At 45.3% G+C, this 26,375-nt stretch overlaps 1 protein-coding gene across 18 annotated transcripts in view; it reads right to left on the bottom strand.

The window, feature by feature from the left end:
* Positions 1 to 26,375, bottom strand: part of celf4 (CUGBP, Elav-like family member 4) — a 1,331,379-nt gene that overhangs the window by 44,565 nt on the left and 1,260,439 nt on the right. For 14 of the 18 annotated variants that reach the window (XR_005459940.1, XM_038790659.1, XM_038790661.1 and 11 more), the window contains 3 exons: positions 26,304 to 26,369; positions 8,489 to 8,569; positions 1,610 to 1,753 (listed from right to left, as the gene is read on the bottom strand). Coding sequence is in view for 17 of the 18 variants with exons in the window: in XM_038790659.1 (XP_038646587.1) it covers positions 1,610 to 1,753; positions 8,489 to 8,569; positions 26,304 to 26,369 (291 nt within the window). In the remaining variant the exon portion in view is untranslated. The remainder of the gene's footprint in view (positions 1 to 1,609; positions 1,754 to 8,488; positions 8,570 to 26,303; positions 26,370 to 26,375) is intronic. The other 4 variants (XM_038790660.1, XM_038790669.1, XM_038790671.1 and 1 more) reach the window with 1 other exon arrangement.

Below are 26,375 nucleotides of genomic sequence, written 5' to 3'. Positions count from 1 at the left end.
CATTTCTTTGCACTCAGGACTCGCAGCACACACCAATAGAACATTTAATTTGTTGGAAATGACTTTAGATCTTTGCATTGTTTTTTTATTAGTGACATGTGTACCATATGATGATATACAAAAAAGTGTTGGAAATCCCATATTACAGTAAAAGACAGTTTGAAATCTCTGTTCCTCAGTTTAACAGACATACAACTTGAAATGTGAAGGAAATCATTGAGTACGGATTTTTCTTTTAGAATTCAACTACTCAACATGCTACGCTTAGCACTTTTGACTTTAATGAAACAGTATAAATTATGAAATATTTTGATGTTATCTTTTATTTATATTCCTCTCTGCATTAAATATGTTTACACAGCATAGTAGGTCAGAATATTTGCAATGCTACAAAATGTACTTGATGTTCCATTAATTAGGTCATTAAATTGGTCGAGGTGTTTACAGTGGGACCCACTTACAGCCTTTGATCCCGTTTAGGATCTTCTGGAAGTTCCAAACATTATTTTAAGTCATTTGTTTATCATCTGCATCAAAATTATTGCATCTTTTAGGTGTTCTAATTTGAGTTCCACTGTATACAGGTTAACTTAATCAATAGATATCTGATTTCCTTGAATACAACCAACTGACTGTATTTTACAGAACAGACATTTATCTCAAGTGTAACTAATAGGTTTGTTGGAGGCAGCACAAAAATACCACAAGGAAAAAAATAAGACGTGAAGAGTTGGTGTGTGCAAAAGACATTCTAGTAGCAACATGACCTGGATCCCTTTCAACTGCTTATTTTGGCAATCTGTTTACTTTGGGAGTATTCATTTCCCAGATTTTGAGGTTAATAAAAATATGGAGCAACCACATTAAAAAGAAGAAAAGTCAATGGCGTTACATCTACATCAAGCATGATCGATTCAGGCCATCTCTTGGGGAAGTAGCTTTCATTTTTAAAAAATAGCCTCCTGTCAAATTTGTGCTGAATCCAAATGAAAGTTACTCCACCCTTTTCAGATCAATAGCAAAGGGAAACGGCTCAGCTACAAACTTTCATGTCATTTTTGGAAAACGATAAACAGAACAAAAAAGAACAAGGGCTATCATTATCCAGACCCACGTGTGGAAAAGCCCATGTTCTGTTTTGTTCTCGAAAGCATTCAAGTTCAACTACATGCGAAGATTTGTGCTTGTTCCAAAGCAGTTTTTCAGTCAGAAGATAATCGATTGTTCATGGGGTTTTGACTAATTGTTCAGTTATAACCTTCAACTGTTTGTACAAAAGTATTCAAGGACCTTGTTCCATTCAAGGATATACAGTATTCTACATATCTACGTACAAGAAGTTCTGGTAATCTAAAAGCAAAGCAAGAATATTGTAATGTTAAATATAATCCAGTCCTTTTCCCTCAGCAAAATAAATTGGTCGTTAAAGCCTTAGCTGAGTTGCTGAGGGGAAAGGTTAAAGGTTAATTGACAGAAGAGCAGAATCTTTCATAATTTGCAATGACTCATTGTTCAGACATAATTATTTCAGTGTGTGTTGACATAAAATCTAGTTTTTAAAATCACTTCTCACAGAATAGCAATTGAACTTTTTTTTATCTGTACCCACCAAAGCATTTACTTTGGTTTGTCGCTCGGTCCACAAACACTTTTGAGGAGATGACATTACCGAAAGGCAGGAACATTTGCATGAGCTCAGCATCTCCAAACTCCTGAGGAAGATGATAGATAAAAAGGTTGCAACCCTCTGGACCTGCAGAGAAAGGATTGCACTACATTGAAAGAGTTGAAAAGTGGTACAGAAATGGAAGATATCAAAATAAGCAACTCAGTTCACAAACCTGCTGGAAAGAAGCATGCACAAACACATTAAGGATTGCAGCTAATGAAGTAACAATACATGCCAATTCCTATGCCTTATTATTATACAAAATAGCAAACATCAAAAAAACCTACCTCAAAAGGACATCCTTTGTGGACTATTACTCAGAATATTGACATTTCAGCTAAGAAAATGAAGGATAGGTAGGAGACGAACTGAATGTATGGGGTATCTTATAGTGTTTGCCTTTCAATTTATCTGCCTTTTCTCATAGATGGACCTTCTAGTCTGTACCCGTTTCCACATCCAGTACTCTCTCAAAAAGCATGGATTTGATAAAGAGGAAAATTTCCATTAGTAATAATCTTTATTGTCACAAGTAGGCTTACATTAACACTGCAATGAAGTTATTGTGAAAAGCCCCTAGTCGTCACATTCCGCCGCCTGTTCGGGTACCCGGAGGGAGAATTCAGAATGTCCAAATTACCTAACAGAACGTCTTTCGGGACTTTTTGGAGGAAACAGGACCACCTGGAGGAAACCAACGCAGACACAGGGAGAATGTGCAGACTCCACACGGACAGTGACCCAAGCCGGGAATCCAACCTGGCATTGAGAAGCAACAGTGCTAACCACTGTGCTACTGTGCCGCTGTCACATCCAGTTGTGGTGGACAATTAAGTAAATAAGCGGAGGAGGAGGCTTCATGAACATCCCCATCCTCAATGATGCTCAGCACCTGAGTGCAAAACACAAGGCTGAAACATTCTCAACCACCTTTCAGCACACTTTCTGAGTGGATGAACAATTTCAGTCTCCTGCTGAAGTGCCCAGAGTCACAGAAGCCAGCCTTTAGCCTTTGCCCAGAGTCACAGAGGCCAGTCTTTAGCCTCACACCATGCACTTCATCAAGAAATGACTAAGTGCACTAGCTGCAACAAATGCTATGGCTCCTAAAAACATCCCACTGTAGTGCTGTAGAACTAGCCATGCTGCTAATCAAGCTGTTCCAGTACAGCTGCAAGCTTGCACTCAGCTCAACAAAGTAAAATATTGACCAGGTATTATAAACAGGACAAATCCAATCTGACCAATCAATGTCCCACCTTTCTGCACTCAGTTATCAGCAAAGTGGTGGAATGTGTCATTGTCAGTGCTACACTCACCAATATTCTGTTCACAGACCCTCAGTTTGGATTCCACCAGGCCCACTCAGCTTCAGACCTCATTATAGCCTTAATTCAAACAGCGACAAAAGAGCTGAATTCAAGAGGGGAGGTGAGGGTGACTGCCCTTTACATTAAAAAACAGCATTAGCTTGAGTGTGACACCAAAGAGTCCGACTATATCTGAAGTCAAGGAGATCAGAAGGAAAGCTCTTCATTGACTGCAGTCACACCTAGTCCAAAGGAAGGGAGTTATGGTTGTTGGAGGCCAATGATCTCAGCCCCAGAACACAACTGCAAGGCAGTGTCCTCCGCTCAACCATCTTCAGCTGCTTCATCAATTAATTTCTCTCCATAACAAGGTCAGATGTGGGGAAGTTCACTGATGTTTACACAGCGTGCAGTTCAATTTGCAATTACACAGATACTGAAGTAGTCTGTGGTGATATGCATCACTGTAGATACACAAGGGGTTAATGTAAATACATGTAGACTAACTAGACACTAGAGGGAACACCAGACACATGACACACAGGCACTCAACCAATAGGTCAGTTAGATAGGACATGACCAATGGGCATTCACGATACACACAGAAGTGACACTACCACAGGGGGGCATTACACCAACCCATATATAAAGGATACGGCACACATGATCTTCCTCTTTCCAGTGAAGACACTCAGTGAGTACAGACACAGGGTTGATTCAATATCACACCCACCAAGTGGATTGTAGCAGTCTGGTTTGTCCGTCTGAGTAGCTACAGAAGGATTAACAGTAGTGGCGAACCCGAGTAGGAGAATTGTAAATAGTTCAATAAACGTGTTGAAGTTATCTCCAGGTCTGAACCTTCCTATGTCAGAGTGCACATCAAGGAAGCCGCTTATGCTATGCCAAGATCATAACAAGACATAGTCCATGCCTGTATGCAGCAATCTAACATTCAGGCTTGGTCGCAAGTAACAGTTGCAGCAAGCAATGACCATCTGCAACAAAAGGAAGTCTATCCACTTTCGCTTGGCCCTCAATGGCATCATCACATTTCCATTATCAACATCCTGCAGGTCGCCATTGACTGGAACCAGTTTTGAAGAAGAATCATACGCATTCAAAATGTTGGATGGAATTTTCCAATATTTTTTCAAAGTGTCGGTCCTGACGGGAAAACCACCAATGCCAGCAGGAATCCTAACTGGACATTCAGCCTTTATAACAAAATTTGTTTTCTCCCAAGTAGCTCACGCCGCGCTCGTGGTGGCTTGCCTCTGATTCGCTCATCCCGGGAAAATGTAATCTCTGTAATCAATGGGACGCTCCTTTTAAACACCTCCCTAGCTGTTCCAATTCCAGTCAGGGAGGAATGGCTGCCAGGAAGACAGCACCATGTTCCACGGAGGAAGCCCTCACCAAACCTCTGGATGGTGTCAAGCAGAGGTGTGATATCGCCGGCAGCACACCTACACCTGTGGGTTTCCTGATGGCCTGGGGGTAGCCATGATGGGAAACTTCATTGGCCGGCTGCGGGAACGGAGAATCCCGTTGGCGGCGGGGCCGCGCCACACCGGAAAACGCGACTGGCGGGACGGAGAATCCCGCGGTTGTTGGTCAGTGAGGCAGTTATTCTGGAGCATTTTACAGGAAGATAGAATGGGTGTGAGGTGGAATGCATTAGAGGGAGTTTCAGGAGTTATCCTTCTCAAGGCCAGTGTGAGCCGCTGCTTTCAAAAGCCCTTAATTAACATGATAGCAAAAGGGATTTTGTGGTGTTGAGTTTCAAATGTTTCACTTGGTTTGCTTTGAAATGGATGAGGCCTCTGCGTTCAAATCACTTTGTTTACCTAGTACTGCAGGCTTTACTAATGAAAAGTGATTGTTTCGCTGAGCAGCTGGATGCTTCCAGTTGAGCACAATATGAATGAATTGAGAAAGGTGGATTCATGGTAAGTAATGTTGTACAATTTGCTGCACTAAATGTTTTCAATTGTACCTGACAAGGCTGAATTTTTTTTTTAAATGCATTTCAAAATTAATGAAGTCTTTCATTGCATTTTGAGCAGTGAAGTTTTCAGAGTGACCCTACAGATTATTCGCATTAGTAGCATTTACTCATTCACATTACTGACAAAACCTGAAACGAACAAGTCCGTCTTAGAGCTGACAGCAGCCCATTTCCACTTCATTAAAATGTATTAGGCTTGGCTTCATTTCAATGATGGGAGCATAGTATTTCTTCCTTTTAATAGTAAATCGAGTCCTAATGAATATTTGCTAACCAGTATTCCCCTGGCTAATATGTTATTATACTTGCCAAGCATGAATTGCTAATGCTAAAACTGTTTTACACAGAGGGTAGTGGTCTCCGTGACATTTCTCTGCAAACAGGGATGTGAAAACAGACATGTAATTGTCTGCAAATATCTTCAATGTCATTTACTGGGCTTGTACTTGAGCCTTTGTGTGTTCATTATATCTTGTAGCACATTAACATTCTGTACCAGAGTCACCATTTTCAACAAAACTGTTTCAGGGTGAACTTTCGAAAAGCTCAATAATAAATTGCTCAGCTAATTAATACACCAAAATACAGAATTGCATTCAGATAGCACTATTTATGGCCTCATGCCATTCCAAAGCACGATGTGGAGATGCTGGCGTTGCACAGTAAGAAGTCTTACAACACCAGGTTGAAGTCCAACAAGTTTGTTTGGAATCACTAGCTTTCGGAGTGCAGCTCCTTCCTCACTCACCTGATGACGGAGCTGCGCTCCGAACGCTAGTGATTCCGAACAAACCTGTTGGATTCTAAAGCACTTCACAGCCAATGAAGTACCTTTTGAAGTGTAGTCATTGTTGTATTTGAAACATAATTAAACTGCAGTGCAAGGTAAAGTTCTGACCTGCTTTAGAATTAATGTGTACATTTTAAGGGAGGCTAGGAGTTGCAGTTTGGGTATAGTGTTGAACATATTCACTGATGTTTTCTTGACAAATTGTGGACTAAAGCTACCATTATCAGAAGTAGTGATGTGCCTAAATGGTACAGTAAGGTGTTACATTAATAAGAATGGTTATTGTCGCCGATGCTTACAAGTAGTGTGTACTCACTTGTGTGCCTTTTCTAGGCTATTATGAGTTAGCTGGAAACTTTTGGGTGCAGGTCCTTCTTCGTAATTGTTCTTCTTCACAGATGCTGACTTGTCTTCTGTGTCTTCTGTGTCAGCAATTTCTAATTTGATTTCAAACATTTTTTGGGACCCAAGTTTGATTCCCACCTTGGGTGACTGTGTGGAGTTTGCACTTTCTCCCCGTGTCTGCATGGGTTTCCTCCGGGAGTTCCGGTTTCCTCCCACAGTCCAAAGCAGCCCAAAGATGTGCATATTAGGTGCATTGGCAATGGTAAACTGGTCCCAGGTGGGTTTACAGGTATAATATGGGTTTTAGGCTGAAGTGGGGTGCTCTTTTGAAGAGACGGGGCAGGTTCACAGGCCGAATGGCCTCCTTTCTGCACTGTAGATATTCTATAAGTGGAGTTCAGCTGCTGGAGGTGTTGATAGAGTTAACTGCCAGTCACCAGCAACTGGTGCATTCTCCATGGCAACACCTCGACTAACCTGAGTCCACTTGCCAACCAATCAGCACTCTCTTCTCTTACGGTACAACTTGTCATTCCCTATATATTTGATGTTCCTGCGAATTGTCCTAATGAGTGTAAGATGAAAAGCTTTGACAAAAAAGTCTCTTTTTCAACAATACACTTGTTTTCTACGACAAAACAACTATTAGAGTGTACCAACTTAAATTTTCAGTGTGGAACCTCCTGTCTAAATATACAGCTGAAATTTTAACTGTGGTCTTGGGATCAAATAATGTCATGCAAAACTCGCAATCAGAACTTGGTTTCTATGGACCAATTTCATATTAAGCTGCTGCAGGATATGGATCATTTCCACTGTGAATGTAATGAATATAACATTCTATGGAATTTAACAATGTTGCACAACATTGTCTTGATTCCACCAACAGCATTTAACTGGGTGTCTCAGTAATGATGGGCAAAAATGATGTTGAAACACAGTGAAGTTGAGGAACTTCGCATATGGTTTGGATGTTAAGTATGCTTCTCAGATGTACAGACCAGAAGGTGTCATGAATTAAATTCACTCAGGTGGAATGGCATTTGGCCTCATCAAGCAAAGCTATCTGTGACCTTATCAGATAAAAGTGTTTGGGCTTAACTAGTAGAATCATAGAATCCCTGCAGCACAGAAGGAAGCCATTCAGCCCATCAAGTCTGCACCAACCATCTGAAGGAGCACTCTATCTAGATCCACTCCCCTGCCCATCCTTCCCTATCCCCATAACCTAACCTGCATATTCCTGAACACTAAGGGGCAATTTTAGCATGACCAATCCACCAAACCCGCACATTTTTGGATTGCGGGAGGAAACCGGGGCATCCAGTGGAAACCCACGCACACATGGGCAGAACGTACAAACTCCACACTGACAGTCACCCAAGGTGGAATTGAACCCGGGTTCTTGGCGCTCTGAGGCCGCAGTGCTAACCATTGTGCCACTGTGCCGCCCCTATACATCCGATATTGACACTGAAAGCTGAACTGTGCACTGTCTGGCATACAACAGGTGGCCAGCAAAGGAAAATGTGCTGGCGGTTTGTTTTACCATTTGTTCAATATCAAACTAAGTAATGTTCCTATAGTATTATCCCGACTCAGTTGGTAGCAGTTAGTAATGAGTCAAGGATGGTTGTGTGTTCTAACAACACAGTATCACTCGATCTTAAAAACCAAGGTGGCAACAAGGTGGCAACACATTGCAGAACTGAGGGTATTACATTGTCAGGCGGTTGATGGTCTCATCTGTTAAACTTAGTCTGCATCTTCCAGTGGGTCAGGTGGAAATGGGACATAGCGTTATTTGAAGAGAATCGTTGAATCCTATTTGTGTCCTGGCCAACATTCCTCCTGCAACCATCATCGCAATGATGATTCAATGGTTATTCATCTCACTGCTGTACATTTCAGCAGTCACTGAAATTCAAAGTGCTTTTTAGATGTTTCTAAGCGATAAGGTGAGTCATAACTGCAAATCTCTTTTTTAATGGAATAATCAGTCATTACATGGCACACAGACAGAGATTTACACTCTTGTATAATCTTAACTTGATTAACCTTTTCAGGCAATGATCTGCAAACCCAATTCAACCAACTAAAGCATTTCAAAGTAACTGAGTATGTCACAGAATAAACTGTCTTCGATTCCAGTTTTATACATGCATAAAATAGCCATAAAAATCCTTTAAAAGTGCATTCAACCTATCAGTCATATAGGAACAATTTTATTCCACTTAGTATTTCATTGGTAACTTACTTTATCATGAATTATGATGATCGTGGAATAAATTCCATATTCCTGAGTCGATGAAACATCTGCTCTGTTTATCTATCTTATGCTGTTAATATAGTGAATAACTTACCTTCTCTCTGTTGCTGGGGTATCATTGGAGGTGGTTGTGGAAAGGCTTGACTAATCTGGCCATAGGCAGCAGGATAGGCAGCTGCAATGCAGAAATGGTGTTCCGGGTCAGTATATTTGCATAGTTTATTTTACATTACAAATTAGTGCAAAACGATGGCAAAAATGATAACTGACTTTAATTATTTTAATTAAAATTTACCAATAGACATTATCTCTTCCTCTCTTTTAGGGTCATAGAAATGTAATCTGGAGCAAGCTTTATACACAGTCATATGACTTAAGAAAGGAGTGATAAGCAATCTTAGTGATTTGTTAGACTGTTTCAGTGAATAAGGATGTAACTAGTTTTCTCTGACTTTAGCATCAAAATGGAAATTATTTGACCTTTGCCAAAATATTTGGCAGCTGAGCCATAGACTCCATAGAATCCCTACAGTGCAGGAGGAGGCCATTTGTCCCATCGAGTCTGCACACTGACCCTCTGAAAGAACAATCAATCTAGGCCTACTTCCCGCCCTATCACATTAAGCTCGCACATTGATCATGGCAAATCCACCTAACCTGCACATCTTTGGACTGTGGGATGAAACCGGAACACCCGTGGAGAACGTGCAAATGCCACACAGTCACCCAAGGTCGGTATTGAATCCAGGTTGAAAGTCAAAAGGCAAGATCTTGATAAATCTCCAAAGCACAAACATTGCTCTCGAGTAAGCAGTGAGTCCTTGCTCCTACAATTCCGAACCTATCTCTTTAAAATTTCCTCTATATTTGACCAATGTTTCAAATTTTTCACAAAGATAATGGAAATCAATGCAAATTATTGGCAATGGGAAGTGACATTTCAATATAATAATATTGCCTTATGTGAAGAAGTTATAATCATTAAAGATCAGGGGGCTAACATTAAGCTTGTTGTAAAACATAATGAGTCGCCCAAATATTGTACAATCAATGGCGTCATCTGTGACCTATTCCAATTTGTTTGGAAAATGTTTGTCTTTCTATTCCCAGCGCCAGGCACCCAAGTTCAATTCTGACCTTGGGTGACTGTGCAGATTTTGCCCGTTCTCCCCATGTCTGTCTATGTTTTTTTCGGATGCTCTGGTTACCTTTCACAGTCCAAAGATGAGCAGGTTATTTGGAATTGCCATGCTAAAATTGCCCCTTAGTGCAGGTTAGGTTCCAGGGGTGGGGTGAATGGAGGGTGTGCCTATGTAGGGTGCTCGTTTGGAGGGTGCTTGCAAACTCGATTGGCCAAATGGCCTCCTTTTGCACTGTAGATATTCTATAACTTTAACTATCATTAAACATGTGAACATACAAAGTAGGAGCAGGAGTAAGCCATTTGGCCCCTCGAGCATGCTCCACAATTCAATATGATCTTGGCTGATTTGACTGTCACCTCGACTCAATACTCCACCTACCCCCATGCCTTTTGACTCCCCTGTCAATCAATAACCTACAGCCTCACAAATCTTCAAAGACCCTGGGCTGGATTCTCCAATTCTGCGGCTATGTCTGGTCTTACAACCAGAAAGCCGGCCCCGCCCCCGCCGATCCTCCGCCCGGTGGGGTCTAGCAGCTGCGTAGCATAAAGCCCCGGCTTTACCTGCGGATACGGCCACAGAATGGCCGGGTTTCTGGTCATGTATGCGCATGACAGCGGCCTGCCGCGGTCGAGCTGTGTATTATGGCACTGGCTGTGCGCGGGCCCGGCCTGCCAAAAACTGCCTGCCTATAACCCCCCTCGCCACCCCTGGACCATTCCCCAGCAGTCCCCCCAGCCTACGCTAAAGCCCCCCCCTGCCAGTAGAACGACTGTGGCGGCACTGGACACAGTCTGCAGCTGCCATGTGAGGTCCCGAACGTTGTGAGGACACGTGCCCCACGCCATCGTGGACGCGACCCATCGGGGGCGGAGCATCGGGGGAGGGCTTCAGGTGACATCCTGAGGCCATCCATACGGCGTCTAGGGACGGAGCATCGCAAAAATTGCGCCGCCCCCGTTTCCAGCGTAAACATGGGTTCTGCGGCCGATTGCCGAACGCAATTTCGGAGTCGGCGATCAGAGAATCTCACCCCTTGTCTTCACCACTCTCTGGAGAAGAGGGTTCATAGACTTGTCACCCTCTGAGAGAGAAAAAATGCTCCTAATCTCTGTTTTAAGTGGGGAACCACTTATTTTTAAACTGTGTCCTTGGTCCTATTTTCTCCCACAGGGGGAACATCCTTTCCCCGACCACGCTGTCAAGTCGCCTCAGGGTCCTTTATGTTTCAATAAGACAATCTCTCACTCTTCGAAACACTAATGAGAAACAAAGGAGTTACACCTATTTTAATTTGATTGATTTTCTTAAATATCAGATTACATTCAGTGCTCAGTCCACTTTTTAAATCTGTCTTGAATTGCGGTCAATTAAAACATTCCATCTGGATTCTCCGGTCCCCCAGCCGTCTGCTTCTCAGCAGCATACGCTTGCTGGCAGCGGGATTCCCTAATCCTGCCGCTTGTGGATGGGATTTCTCACTGACGCCACCCCACGCCACCCGGAAACCCGCAGGCTGTGGAATGTTGCCACCGGGAACAGAGAATGCCAATGGCAGGAGAATCCCAGCCTTTAAGATGTCCTTTTCAGGGCATCACAGTAGCACAGTGATTAGCACAGTTGCTTCACAGCTCCAGAGTCCCAGGTTTGATTCCCGGCTTGGATCACTGTCTGTGCGGAGTCTGCACGTTCTCCCCGTGTCTGCGTGGGTTTCCTCCGGGTGCTCCGGTTTCCTCCAACAGTTCAAAGATGTGCAGGTTAGGTGGATTGGCTATGCTAAATTGCACTTAGTGTTCAAAAAAGGTTAGATAGGGTTATGGGGATAGGGTGGAGGTGTGGGGATGGGGTGGAGGTGTGGGCTTAGGTGGAGTGCTCTTTCGAAGGGCTGGTGCAGAGTCGATGGGCTGAATGGCCTCCTTCTGCATTGTAAATTCTATGATTCTATGAGTTCAAGAAATGCATATTCAATGTTGTAGCTTAGTTTAGTGATTTTACTCTTATCTTTAACTCAAAAGAGTTTCAGTTTTCAAGAACCTTGGCACATAATTCACTGCAATAAAGAAGGAGGGCTGTCTTGTTAGAGGGATCGGGTGGAATTCTCTGCTCCCACGCGGAATCGGGAAGGTCGTCGTGAACTCGGCCGAGTTTCACGACGGCCTCGGAGGCCGCTCCTCGCCTCCTATTCACCACCCCCCCAGGGGGCTAGGAGTGGCGCTCCGTAAATCTCAGCCGCCGGGCCTTGACGCTTGCGTCAAGGCGGCACGCCGAGAATGACGCGACGGCGGCGCCTAAGTGACGTCAGCCGCGCATGCGCAGGTTGGCCGGCTCCAACCCGTGCATGCGCGGCTGACGTCTTCCCTTCCGCTGCCCCGCAAGACGAGGGGGCTTGATCTTGCGGAGCGGCAGAGGGGAAAGAGTGCGTCGCTTGGAGACGCCAGCCCGACAATCGGTGGGGACCGATCGCGGGCCAGTCCCCTCCCGAGCACGGCCGTGGTGCTCACTCCCCTCTCCGCCCCCCACAAGCCACAAACGAGCATTTGGCGCCATGTTCACGACGGCAGCGACCAGGTGTGGTTGCCGCCGTCGTGAACCGGTCGGGAACGTCAGGCCGCTCGGCCCATCCGGGCTGGAGAATTGCCGGTCGCCGTGAAAAACGGCGAGCGGCGATTCATCCGAGCGGGAAGGTGGGAGAATCGTGGGGGTGGATAAGTTGCTAAAATGAGATCGTGGGACGTTCTCGAAGGCTAAAAAATACTTCCAAGATAACATTCATCCCTCAATTAACACAATTAAAAATATTACATTGCATTATATAGTACCTATAGCAAAGAAGCAGGTCATTCATGCCAGTGTTTATGCTCCACAGGAGCTATCTCCGAACTTTCTTTGTCTAAACCCATTCATCACATCAACAAGGCTTACATAGGGGACATCAATTCTGAACCTGTACATATTTCCTATAAAAATAATTTGCAATGGGGGTTTCCAGCGAATGCAGCCATCCCTTGATGGGTTCCATACTCAAAGGGCCAAATGGTCTACGACTGCTGATTTGTTCACATTTCAATCTAAATTTAATTTTTAATTTAATATTGGAAGGTATCTCTCAACCAAAGATATTAAGGGGCAACGGTGGTTATAGGCTGTTAGATGAATCATGATCTCACTGAATTAGTAGAACAGGCTTGAGGGATGAAGACCTGGAGTTTTGCTCAGTCAGGAACATTCCTGACTCTGAAAACCCATCCAGGGAGAAAGTGCCTTGGATGTTCTACATTTTGTTTGGGGCAGGGAGGGGGTGTTAACTGGGGTCAGGCCTGCCGGCTGAAGAAACAGCAACAGATTCTCAGGTACTGAGCCCGCCTCCCTGTGTGGAAGATCTGCCTTGGTGGTCTAGGATTTGTAAGAAAAATAATAAAGCAAAAGCCAGCCCTTCAGGCCTCACCCCTCACACTCCCTCATGCCCCATAATCTCCCAATGACCCATTCATGTCAACTCATGTCACCTCTTGCACCCAAGCCACCCTCCCACAGCCCCTCATACCCTACATGCCAACATACACTCCTTTACCCACCCACATGGCTCTTCATACCTTCCATGCCACCTATTTCCCTGTACCCCTCATATTCCCCTGTACCCCTTTTATAGCTTCAGTGCCAACTTAGTATCCACTCAAGTCATACCATGCCCTCTTTTCCCTTTGCCCTTACAGCCTCCATGTCAACTCACGCAGTATTCGTCATGGACACCGCAGGACCCATGCTAAGATGAAATAAAGTTTGAAGCGTCTGTTAATTACTTCATTATGTTAAAAATATTCGAATTGACAATAATCCATTCACTACATTTAAATTCGTTCAATTACTTACTCCCTTATAAAACAAACATTTCCTTTAAGTTCATTATCCCTTCATAAAAACAAACATTTGTATTCAGATCTTCACATCAAAGATTTTATTATCACTTGAAGCTATGAATTAAGCAGTGAATTGACCGCCACTCCGCTATGATAATGATAGGTTGTGAAAGCAGCCATGCAGTACAAATCCCCAGATTTATGTCAACAGATTGTGTGAAGGAGCAAACACTGATTGTTTTTAAACTGCAGATTAATATATTTTTAATTTAAAAGGCAGGAGATTTGCAGCTTGACAGCTCTAATGTGTTCATCCACTTTTTACACACATTCATGTCCACCTCTATCAATCACAAAGGGCAATTTACTATTCCCAAGTTTTCCTTTGATCTATCCAAAAGGATGCATTACCTCTCCAAAGATTTTGCTAAGTCTAGACCTTGTCCTGAAAATTGTAAAACCTATGAATTGTGTTTGAGACATCCCATGAACAAAACTTTGATCTGTTTAAAGGCAGATGCATTTTTACACATGTAGCTGCCCACATGAACCGTGGATGTGCAATCCACAATCATCACCCTGCTCCTCCATGGTGATAATGGTGGGTGCTGGGTTTGGTTGGCAGGAGTTCTGGAATTGTGTCGCCTGCGCCATTTTGGCTAAGTCAGAGACCCTCTCCATCGGCGAAGTTTCAGGCCACATTCTCCCACTCCTGCTCTAATATTTATCTTTTCCGATGTGCTAGGTCTATTGAACAGATTACTGGTCTGGGTGCTGGAACAAGAAACTGTAATTTTGTTGCAGGAAGGAAATAAATAGACGCTTGCCAACAAATGAGTTTAAGGTGATTAGAAATGCATAGAAGAGAATATTATAGATAGGTGGGCAAGGTGTCCCTGAAGATCTTTTGCCTGTTGATTAGGTTACTATGTTACAGATTCATTAAATTATGAATATCCGAGTCTGCTTTTAAAGTCCAGACAAACTAATAACGCTTTCATAACGTTGCCATGTTAAAAATTAACACATTACATCTATTTCTAACCTCTCTGTATTGTAACTGTTATAAGAATTCCTACGTAACCATCACATAATTTTTCCAAAGTATGCCCTTTAGTTTAGTGCTTTTTCAATCAGTTTATCCTGAATAGGATTTTATTTGGCCCAATCGATTTGTACTGTACTTAAACTGAATAAATAATGTTTAGTAATTCCTAGATTAACTTCAATATTACGCTTTGCACCATTTTAAGTTTGAACAAAGATGCCTCCAGGGCAGTAATAGGTTGGCATTGATGTTTCCCTTTACTCAAATGCTATCAAAAATAAATCAAAGCAGTAACTTGTAGTGGAAACAGAAAAACAAAATGTTAGTTCTTCAAATAATCTGTTTGATGCCTGTCCTTGGCGTCATAGAGTGTTGGGATGTTCACTTGCAATATGATTCCCCACGTGGGAAGAGATTGATTCAGAATTGATGTGGAGAAAGGGTTTTTGCTTATCACTTGTCAGGTAAAATGAAAGATGGGTCACCATAGGTTATTTTTCAGCATCCAGTTGCTCAACAGTCTGATCAGCATGGTGAGAACAGGGCCTAAATTTTGAGTTTGGCTGTAAATTGGGTGAACACTGTGGGATCTCAGAGCCCAGCACCCTCCCCCTTGAGGCTCTTAGCAATACTGGATGCAAGGGTGTATAGGTGTCATCTGGGTGATGCTACCTCCGTACAAATGGATACAACCAGTAAGGTTTAAGAAGCACTACAACGATGCCCATGCTGTGACCAGGAGTGTGATCGAATGGTGCATCTGCATGCTGAAGATGTGGTTCAAGTGCTTGGACCGCTCTGGAGGGGTCCTCCAATACAGCCCAGGAGGCCGCCGCACACGGGACAATCTGAACACTTCCAGCTGCCCTGACGATGGGGCCTGGCCACCAGCAACTTGAACATTGCGTCCCACCCCCACACATCAACCCTGCCACTCCCCCACCCTGCATCTTCACCCTCCTCCATGCCTTCCCACTTGCTTCATTGCAGGGTGCGGGCCCTGGGTTGGCAGTGCCAGTGGGTCTGGTCAATGGGATGGAGGATGATGATGACCTGCTCCACGATGAGCTATGGTGCTCTGCATCGTTTAATGAGGCCTGAGTCTTCCCTGGGTAGTACTTTCCACCGTCCGCCTGGGTGATTCCTGCATGCATGCTGGTCATTCCATTTCATGGACCCCTCGTGCTCCTGGGGTGGCGGAGGTGGGGATGGGGTCCGTGCTGGGGGTCGGGGGTCGGTGTGCAGTGATGGGTTACTCATTGGGAGGGCCCTATCACATGGCGCCCCCATATATCTGGCCCCGTCCACTGCTGCATCCAAGGGTGACCCCGAGGTTGGCCTCCGACTGCCCTGGAGGCCCTGGTCTGCATTCACCTCTGAAACCCACACCCCACACCACTGGCCTCTCACTCCTCCATCCACCCTCCACCCAGCACAACCTCTGCTCCCAGCCCAGTCCATCCCTCACACTCTTCAGAGGACTGAGGCAGTTCAGAACTTTGGTGAACAGGTGTTTATTGTGAAACACACAAGTATTGTGCATCAGCCCCCATCATTGACCTACGTGCTTCACCTGTGCCAACATAACTGGTGTCTAACTTTCTAAACTTACATGTCCTAATGCTTCTTCTAGTGGGTCCCCCAGATGGTACATCAGAAGTGGAGGCAGCCTGCTGCATATCTTGCCCTGCAACCTGAGTCCCCTTTGGCGGCCATACTCTGGAGCGACCGGGCCCATTGCAGTCTTCTGGGTATCACGGGTGGCATGGTGCCACTCTGTTCTGCTCCCTGTCTATCGGATGTGCCAGGCACGGTTGGGGGCTTCAAAGGTGCTGCAGTATTCTGGCACCTCCCCTGCAGGAGTCACCGGTATAGATCCCAATACCTCCTCCTCCCTCGGGGTGCCTGATGGACCCTGGGCTATTCCTCGGGATAGGGGTGAAACCGGAGCGAACTCTGGGGGCTCCGCCATCACCAGAAGCTGCCAGTCCTGGAAGCCCACTCTTTTTTTCCACAAACATTTTATTAAGGTTTTATGACAACAAAAGATACAAATACAAATGTAAACATAATTCAGTACGTAACACACCCCTCCATCTCCCACTGTTCCCACCTAAGCTAGACAAAAAGTAGCCTAACTCCCCCACCGCCCCTACTCCCTAACTTCCCCCCCCATTTATTGAATCTGTTAACAGTTTAGTTTTCTCCGAAAAAGTCGATAAATGGTTGCCACCTCCAAATGAACCCTAACATTGATCCTCTCAGGGCGAACTTAATTTTGTCAAGCCTGAGAACCCAGCCACATCTGGAGGCCCACTCTTGTCTTGAACAGGGCCTCCATGCTTGCGGTCATGAAGTACAGGGACTGTGTCACCTCCCTCTGTGACTGACTCAGGTCAGCCAGTGCCAGGCCAATGCCCTCAATGCTTGCAGCCATGTACCATTGTGACTTGGCCAAGCTCTGGAGCGCTGCTGCAATGTCCATGTTGCCCTGGTACATGGCTGTCTGTGTCATGGCTGTCCTATCTTGTGCCTCAGCCAGCGCCCGCATAGAGTGCCCCAGGCCTTGGACATCTTGACCTATGGCCGATACCGTCTCACTCAAGGCCATCACTGCGGATCCCAGAGGTGTGGTATTGGCCTGGGAAGGACCCATTCTTGGAACCGCCTCTTGCCTATGCAGGAAGGTGGACGCCTCCAACTGCACCTGCAGGCGCTCAATGGTGGCTGACAACCCCCTCCTGTAGATCCCGGCTCTGCGTCTGCACCTCCAGCATTGATAGGACGGCCCTTTCCAGAAGTGCAAGACCTGTCTGGATGCCATCTAGTCCCTGGCGTCGGGCTGCCCTCCGACCCTCCGGCCACTTGGGGGTTCCTACCTCCATCTGATGTACCGCTGCATGAGCGTGGTGTGCACCAGATAGTGCCCCAGGAGCCTCTTCAGTAAAGTGCCCAGCAGAGCTGAGGGTCTCTGGGATGGTGGAGGGTGTCAGTGATAGCAGTGACGAGAGGTCGGTGTCATCCCCGGACATATGCTCCAGGGTGTCGCGGGGTTGCAGCAGGGGGTGTGGGTGACCAGCCACTCCCACCTCATTGCCAGGTGTGCTGCTGGGTTGCAGCAGTGGGCAAGGGACCCGAGATGGACCCACCTTGTCGGTAGGTGATCCTGCAAGACAAAAGACGCATGTTTAAAATGAAGATGGGATGGGGGGTGGTGGTGACTCATGTTGCAGAGAGACATTGCAATGCATTGGGGGCTCAGTTGCATCTCCGATGCCAACCTCTGCCTCGGCAACTGCCCACTTTCCAACCCCACCGACTAGATCCACCGCCCTCTGCTCTGTGATGGCAAGGGGCCGCAGGTACGGTGGACCCCCTCCGGTCTTTTCTCTCTCCCTGCAGTCATGGGTCGCATTTTCCCGGGCGGGGGGACAGATAATTCACAATGTGAGACACTCAGACGAGGGCTGCACAGGGAGTCCGCAGCTCATGGCCTGTGTATGCAGGACACCCGGCCATAGCGGATGCAATGGGTATTGGCACGGGATGCGGTGTGAATGGATGGGTGGCGGTGGGGTCCAATCGCCCTCTCGGAGGGGAAGGGAGGTGCTACGGGTGTGTGGGATGGGGGTTGGTGCCGGGGCATGGTATGGTGGTGACTCACCCTGGCCTTCCTGAGGAGGTCATGCTGCCTCTTCCTGCACTCCTACCTGGTCCTGGTGGTAGGGCGTATGGCGCTTGTGGGGTCTGCCGCTACGCGCAGGACAGGTTGATGTTGGCAGGTGTCAGCCTCCTTCCCAAAGGGCATCCTGCCTCTCCTCCACGGCATCCAGCAGTGTTTCCAGCTCTGCATCTGCGAATCTCGGTGTGGTATCACCTTGGCTGGAAGAGTGTATGGGGAGTGGTTAAATGCGGCTGCAGCTTATCAGGCTCTCAGGTTCTGATCCAGTGAATCACCCACCGGCGTGCTTTGAAATCACACTAAATCCACGTGGCGCCGGTGCTAGCCCATTAGCCTGTCCGGAATTGCTCTGGGACCGGCTCCACTATTGGGACTGCAGAACACCAGTGATTCAGTCCCTGCATCAGCACTTAGTCTCTGAAACGGAGAATCCTGAATGAATTCAACCTCGTGAGGAACATAAAGGTGGACTGTAAAAGCTTCTTTAGGTATGTGAAAAAGAAATGGTTAGCAATAACAAATATGGGCCCCTTACAGGTGGGGACAGGAGAAGTGGGGAACGGGGAAATGACAGACAAACTAAACAGTCTACCTTCATGGAAGAAGACACAGAAAATCTTCTAGCTACATGAGTGACCAAGGTACTTGTGAAACTGAGGGACAGAAAGAAATTAGTATTAGGGAAAGAGGTAGTACTTGAAAAGGTAACTGGATTGAAGGTCGATAAATTCCCTGGACCAAATGAACTTCATCCCAGAGTGTTGAAGGAGGTGGCTAGAGAGATAGTGAATATCTTTCAAATACTACAGATTCTGGAAGGGTTCCTGTGGACTGGAAAGTAGCAAATGTAAGCCTACTATTCAAGAAAGGAGGAAGAGGGAGAATAGAGAACTACAGACTTAAATTGATGTCAGTAGTTGGAAAAATGTTAGAATCTATTATTAAGGATGTGATAAGGATGTGGTCAGATTGACATGGATTTATGAAAGGGAAATCAAGTTTGACAAACCTATTGCCGTTTTTTGCAACATTGATAAAGGAGAACCAGGGGATTTGGTATATTTGGATTTTCAGAAGGCTTTTGATAAGGTCCCACACAGGAGGTTAGTGAATAAAATTTGAGTGTATGATGTTGGGGGAAATACACTAATATGGATTGAGAATTAGCTCGGAACAGGAATCAGAGAGCAGAGATAAACAGATCATTCTCTGGATGGCAGGCTGTTATTGGTGAGGTTCTGCAAAGGTCAGTGCTGGGTGTCACAGTTATTCACAATCGATACAAATGATTTGGATGTGGGGACTAAATGTAATATTTCCAAATTTGCTGATGACATCAAACTGGGTGGGAATGCAAGTTGTGAGGAGGGTGCAAGGAGACTTTAATAGGGCTTGGACCGGCTAGGTGAATGGGCCAGAACATGGCAGATGGAATTTAATGTGAATAAATGTGAAGCTATTCACTTAGGTGTAAAAAACAGAAAGGCAGAATATTTCTCAAACAGTGTGAGGTTGGGAAGTTTTATGGCTAAAGGGACTGGGTGTCCTTGTTCATGAGTCACTAAAAGCTAGCATGCAGGTGCAGCAAGTATTTGGGAAGGCAAATGGTATACTGGCCTTCATCGCAAGGAGATTTGACTACAGGAATAGCGATGTCTTGCTACAGTGGTACAGAACCTTTGTGAGACCACACCTGGAATATTGTGCAGAGTTTTGGTCCTCTTATCTAAGGAGAGATATGCTTGCCATAGAGAGGGTGTTCACCAGACTGATCCCTGGGATGTAGGATTTTCTCCTGAGGAGAAAATGGGGAGACTAAAACCAAAGGACATAATCTAGGTCATTTAAGACTGAGTTGAGGAGGAATTCTTCGCTCAGCGGGTGGTCAATCCTTAGCATGGTCTACCTGAGGGCACAGCAAGCTCAATCATTGAGCTTGTTCAAGACACAAATCAGTAAATTCCTGGAGACTAATGACATTGAGGGATATGGAGAAAGTGTGGGGAAGTGGTATTGAGGTAGATGACCAGTCGTGATCTAATTGAATGGGTGAGCAGGATTGATGGGCTGAATGGCCTCCTCCTGTTCCTGTATTCCTAAATAAACTGCGTCATATATTTCCCACATTTCAATAGTGCCATGATACATCAACTCATCTCTGCCTGTCCCCACTATTGAAAATTCGGGTGGATGGAAAATCAATGTAACTGGATCTTGCCTGGCCTGTCCTGAAATCTAAAGTTCAATCTTTGGTCCTCTGCTTGTAGGTTAAGTAGGAAAATGATCTTGAATCATCCTTGAATCCCTTTGAAGAAACCACTCTGGATATCCTTTTCTGTTAAAGCGGTAATAAGGAGTCAGTTGAGAAGTTAGTGATAAGGGGTCATCAATTCCAATTTTTGAAAAGAGAGTGAAGCGAGGGGTTAGGAGCTGAAAGCACTGGCCATGCCAATCCATGGAACTCACCTATTTGATATCCCCATCCGCATTGACACAGCTGGGATGCTCACAAGGTAATGGACCGTGCATTATGCTGCTGCTCAGTCACTAAAGGCAGTGTGGGCACCCAGTAAATAATTTAAAAGAAATAGTCAGGCAATAAATCTTGTTATTATTAGGACCAGGAAGTATTTCTGAACACAATGAAGAATGGGACAGGTAAAGGCCATTCAAGCCACGTAGGAACAGAAGGAGGTCACTTAGCCCCGCTTACCTGTTCTGCCATTCAATGAGATAATGGCTGATTTGTGGTCGCACCCCAAACTCACTTTTGTCCTATATTCTTTCATGTCTTTGGATCACAAAACTCTATCAACTCTGTTTTAAAATTAGTAATTGATCTAGTCTTAGGACAAGAGGTAGCAAATTTAAAACAGGGTTCAGGGGAAACTACTTCTCCCTAAGGGTCTTGAATCTGCGGAATTTGCTACCCTAGAGTGAGGTGGAGGCTGGGACAGTGAGTAAATTGAAGGAGGAGTTAGACAAATTTTTAATTGGCAATGGGTTGAAAGGTTATGGAGACTGGGCAGGATGGTGGAGTTAAGGCCAGGATGAGATCACCATGATCCAATAGCAGAGCAGACTCAATGGGCCAAATGGCTTAAATCTGCTCCTGTATCTTATGAACTTACCTAGAATCAATTGTCATTGTGGATGAGAGTTCCAAGGTTCTCAGTCATCGTTTGAAGAAGTGTTTCCTAATTTCACACCTGAAATGTCCAATTCTAATTAGACGATGCCCCCCAGTCATGAGACCATAAGACGTAGGAGTAGGAGTAGGCCATTTGGCCCATCGAGTTCCATACTTTCAGGAACAGGAATAGTTGCTCCCAATCTAACCTATCTATTCCCCTTAATACTCCTCCAATTCTGGCCTCTTGTGGTCCCTGATTTCATTGACCCATGACTGGTATTCGTGCTTTCAGCTACCTAGGTCGTAAGCTCTGAAAATCCCTTTACAAACCTCTCTGATTGGCCACCTAAATCTTCAATACACTGCTGAAAAACTATGGGTGGGATTCTCCCCTACCCGGCGGGGCAGGGGGTCCCGGTGGCAAGGAGTGGCGTGAACCACTCCGGCGTCGGCCGCCCCAAAGGTGCGGAATCCTCCACACCTTCAGGGGCTGGGCCCGCCCCGGATCGGTTTGCGCCCTGCAGGCTGGCGTGGAAGGGGCTTGGTGCCACGCCAACCGGCGCCGAAGGGCCTCCGCCGGCCGGCGCGAGTTGGCGCATGTGCAGGAGTGCCAGCATGTGCTGACATAATTCCCGCGCATGCGCAGAGTGCTTCCTTTCCGCACCGGCAATGGCGGACTGGTGCAGCCGCCGGTGTGGAAGAATAGCACAGGCGTGTGCACAGGCATGTAGCCCATGGCACAGGCCCGCCCGCGGATTGGTGGGCCCCGATCATGGGCCAGGCCACCGTGAGGGCACCTCCCAGGGCCATGTCCCCCCGCCCCCCCCCCCCCCCAAGAACCCTGGAGGCCGCCCCCGCCGCCAGGTCCCGCCAGTAAGGACCTACTCCAATTTATGCTGGCAGGACTGGCAAAAAAGCGGACGGCCACTCGGCCCATCGCGGGCCGGAGAATCACCGGGGGGGGGGGGGGGGCTGCCGATGGCCCCCCACTGGCGCATCAAATCCCCAGCGCCGGAGAATTCGGTAGGCGCGGGGGCGGGATTCACGCCGCCCCACAGCGATTCTCCGACCTGGCGGGGGGGTCAGAGAATACCACCCAATTTCTTTGACCAAGCTTTTTGTCTCTTATACAAAGAACAAAGAACAATACTGCACAGGAACAGGCCCTTCGGCCCTCCAAGCCAGTGCCGATCACGTGTCCTATCTAGACCAACTGCCTGTATCCTTCTATACCCCGTCTGTTCATGTGCCTATCCAGATAAGTCTTAAAGGTCGCTAATATATCTGCCTCAACCACCTCACTTGGCAGTGCATTCCAGGCCACCACCTTGGCCTCTGTGTAAAAACCTTTCCCCACACATCTCCACTGAATCTATCCCCCCTCACCTTGAACTTGTGCCCCTTGTAATTGTCATTTCTTCCCTGGGTAAAAGCCTCCGACTGTTCACCCTATCTATACCCCTAATCATTTTATAAACTTCTCTCAGGTAGCCCCTCAGCCTCTGCCTCTCTAGTGAGAACAATCCCAGTTTATTCAATCTCTCATTTTAGCTAATACCCTCCATACCAGGCAACATCCTGGTAAACCTTTCCTGTACTCTCTCCAAAGCCTCCACGTCCTTCTGGCAGTCCGATGAATTGGACACAGTATTCCAAATGTGGCCTAATCAATATTCGATATAATAGTAACATAATTTTCTTTTTTTTAATATAAATTTAGAGTACCCAATTCATTTTTTCCAATTAAGGGGCAATTTTGCGTGGCCAATCCACCTAACCTGCATATCTTTGGATTGTGAGGGTGAAACCCACGTAAATACGGGGAGAATGTGCAAACTCCACACGGACAGTGACCCAGAGCCGGGATCGAACCTGGGACCTCGGCGCCATGAGGCAACAGGGCTAGCCCACTGCGCCACCATGCTGCCCATTGTAACATAATTTTTGAGCATTTATACTCGATACCCCGTCCTATGAAGGCAAGCATGCCATATGCTTTCTTCACCACCATTTCCACCTGTGCTGCCACTTTTAAGGATCTGTGGACCTGCACGCCCAGATCTCTCTGTGTCTCTATTCACCTGATGGTTTTGCTATTTATTTTATAACTCCCACCTGAATTGGATCGACATCTTCATATCTCCTTGTGGGGTTCCGTGTTAAATTACATTACATAATATTCCTGTGAAAAATGCCTTGGATATTTTACAATCTGAAAGATGCTTAATAAGTGCGAGCCATTGTTGTTGATTTATTGAATTTAATTTGATCAGTTGCCATGGAGGGATTTAGATTCACCAGCCATGCATTGCTAGTCCAGTGCCATAACCATTAGGCTAACAGTCCCATCAATATTCCAATAAATATTTGCTGATTTCAGAAGGTAGACAAAATAAACTCCGAAATATATATGGATCCATCACCACTGTTACACTGCCTTCCAGAAACAACAGCCCTCTCGCTCCCAATCCTGACCCGTGGCGCACAGAAACCATTTTGTCCAGTGGAATATAATGCTGAATTTCAAAGGAATCTATTTCACAGACATCAGTCATACTCAACAATACTGTTTGGAGTATAAATATTCCTTGTGTAATGTATTGTTATCACTTTTTTTTTATTACCAAGAAATATTTTTAAAGAAGTCTTTCAATGATCTCCATGACATTGCAACACATTTGCTGCATAGATCCCAAAGGCAGCATGTGCCAGAGAGTGCTAAGCAGACTATGAGGTGCTTCTGAAGTGCGTCTAATGTCTGGTGTAAATCTTGCACTGCAATGAAAAATGACTGCGGTATAACTTCACTAGTATAATCATTCTTAGGACAGACAACCAAGAACTTTCTCACTCTGATCTGGAAAGCAATTAAAATGAAATCAATTCAGAAGGCAAGCAATGATTAAATTATTGCCAAAGTGAATTTGTGAAACATTTTCCTCATTTGGAAAGATATTGCAATAAATACAGAACAATAACAATTTGATATCCGAAAGGTCAGATGACAAGATGAAAATATTTGCACAATAATAAGTGCAGCATCAAAGACATCAAGAAAGAAATAACTTCCTTATTGCTTCAATTCTTTGGAGCTCCATTTTATATCCAAACACCTACTGCATCAACTAAAAAAACCTATTAGACATTTCAGTTTTCAAACAAATAACTTTGAAGGAACAGGATGTTTTTGTTTCGCCCATTAAAACAATTTTCTTACTTCTAGTTTTTTCTGGCACCATAAATCATTTAAAGTCAATTTATAATTTTGATTCGTACAAATAAAGGTTACATTGACATTATACCGATTGTATGTCTAATTAGTTTGAGTCCTAATACCGTCTGTTCAGTCAATAGGCGGAAAATCTTGCTAAGGTCAGAATATTGGCTTTGTTGCAGCAATTGAAATCAAGTTGAAATAAAAGATGGGAATAATTACAGGAGTATTGGAATTTGGTGGGGCATCTTGTGCTGTAACTCAGATAGGAAGGGTGGCAGCACGCTGGCAGAGTGGTTAGCACTGCTGCCTCACAGCGCCAGGGTCCCGGGTCCAATTCCGGCCATGTGTGACTGTGTGGAATCTGCATGTTCTCCCTGTGTCTGCATGGGTTTCCTCCAGCTGCTCCGGTTTCCTCCCACAGTCCCAAGATGTGCAAGTTAGGTGGAATGGACATGGTAAATTGACCTTTAGTATCCAGGGATGTGCAGGTTAGGTGGGGTTCCAGGGATAGGGTTGGGGGAGTGGGGTAAACTTTCAGAGGGCTGGTGGAGTGGATTGGTGGAATGGCCTCCTTCTGCACTGCAGGGATTCAATGATTCCATAGAGCAGAGGGAAAGGCACAAATAAATGGAAAAAGTATGCAGCACCTTTCTTGAGCTCAGGCCTTCCCAGAGCACTTCACAGCCAATGAAGTAATTTTGATGTGTAATCAATGTTGTAGTACAGGAAACAGGGCAGACAATTTTCACACATCAAGTTTCCAAAAACAACCGTACGGTAATGACCAGTTAATTTGATTTTCTGCTGTCAATTGAGGGATAATTATTGGCCAGAACACTGGGGACCTCCCTGGTCTTCTTTGAAGTAGCGTGAAGGGATCTTTTACGCCCAGCTGAGAGGCCTCAGTTTAATGGCTCATTTGAAAGATGGCATCTCTACACACTGGAGTGTCAGCCTTGATTTTTGCACTCAACTTCTGGAGTGGGGTTCAAACCCACAACCTCCTGACTCAGAGATGAGTCTGCTAGCAACTGAGCCATGGCTGACACATAAAATATATAAACATGGTCATTAAATACACATTTAAAATATCTAAAATTGTAGTCATTTTATTTCTCTTCTTCATCTTTGTTAAGAAAAAAAAACACACAAATTTGTTTACCCTTCACCTTCTCACAGATTTCCACTACTATGCCCTACTGCCAAACCTCCTGTTTCACTCAGTCCAGGAGATGGGGTGGTCAGATCATACATATCTCCACGGTCAATATAGGTTCATAAATCTACAACTGAGAAACGTGATAACATGCGGCAGAGTAAATTCTTTTGTTTGTCATTCCTCAGTAATAGTGCTAAGATGTAGCCAATGTGTTTATCTTGTTTCCCGGAAGTCACTAAATAAACCTCAGACCCGGGAGAAGGCTGCTTTGCTGGATAACAAAGGTCACTCAGACTCAGGAGCCCTGATTGTTAAAACTGAGCTGGGCCTTTAAAGTCACACCTGTATCGGATCCTATTCTATCAGTCGCTTCTTCATAAGGCTTTCTGTGAAATGAACACTATAAAGTTAACAGAGTTTAAACAGCTTTCATTTTCGGTTTAGAAACCTTTTGCAGAAAAATAAAGTCCTTCTTGAACAGATCGGCAACTACAATGAATGCAATACATCAACCCGAAAAACATTTCGAAAGCTGAATAACACACAGCAAAATAAACTGACAAAGAAATATACATCAATAAAAGTTAGCATTTTTTGCAAGCTTTTGAAAGACTGAAGGATTAAAATAAAAACTTAAAAGTAGAGCTAGACAAAGTGTTAATACTAACGACCTGCATATTGCTGCACTCCAGCGTATGCTTGCTGCAAAGGATCAGCTGCAGTTGGGCTTTGTGCTGTCA

The sequence above is a fragment of the Scyliorhinus canicula genome, chromosome 3 (assembly GCF_902713615.1).
Source record: "Scyliorhinus canicula chromosome 3, sScyCan1.1, whole genome shotgun sequence".
NCBI classification, from domain to species: Eukaryota; Metazoa; Chordata; class Chondrichthyes; order Carcharhiniformes; family Scyliorhinidae; genus Scyliorhinus; species Scyliorhinus canicula.
Note: the sequence above shows the minus strand (reverse complement) of the source record. Positions and strands in the feature narration are given on the sequence as shown.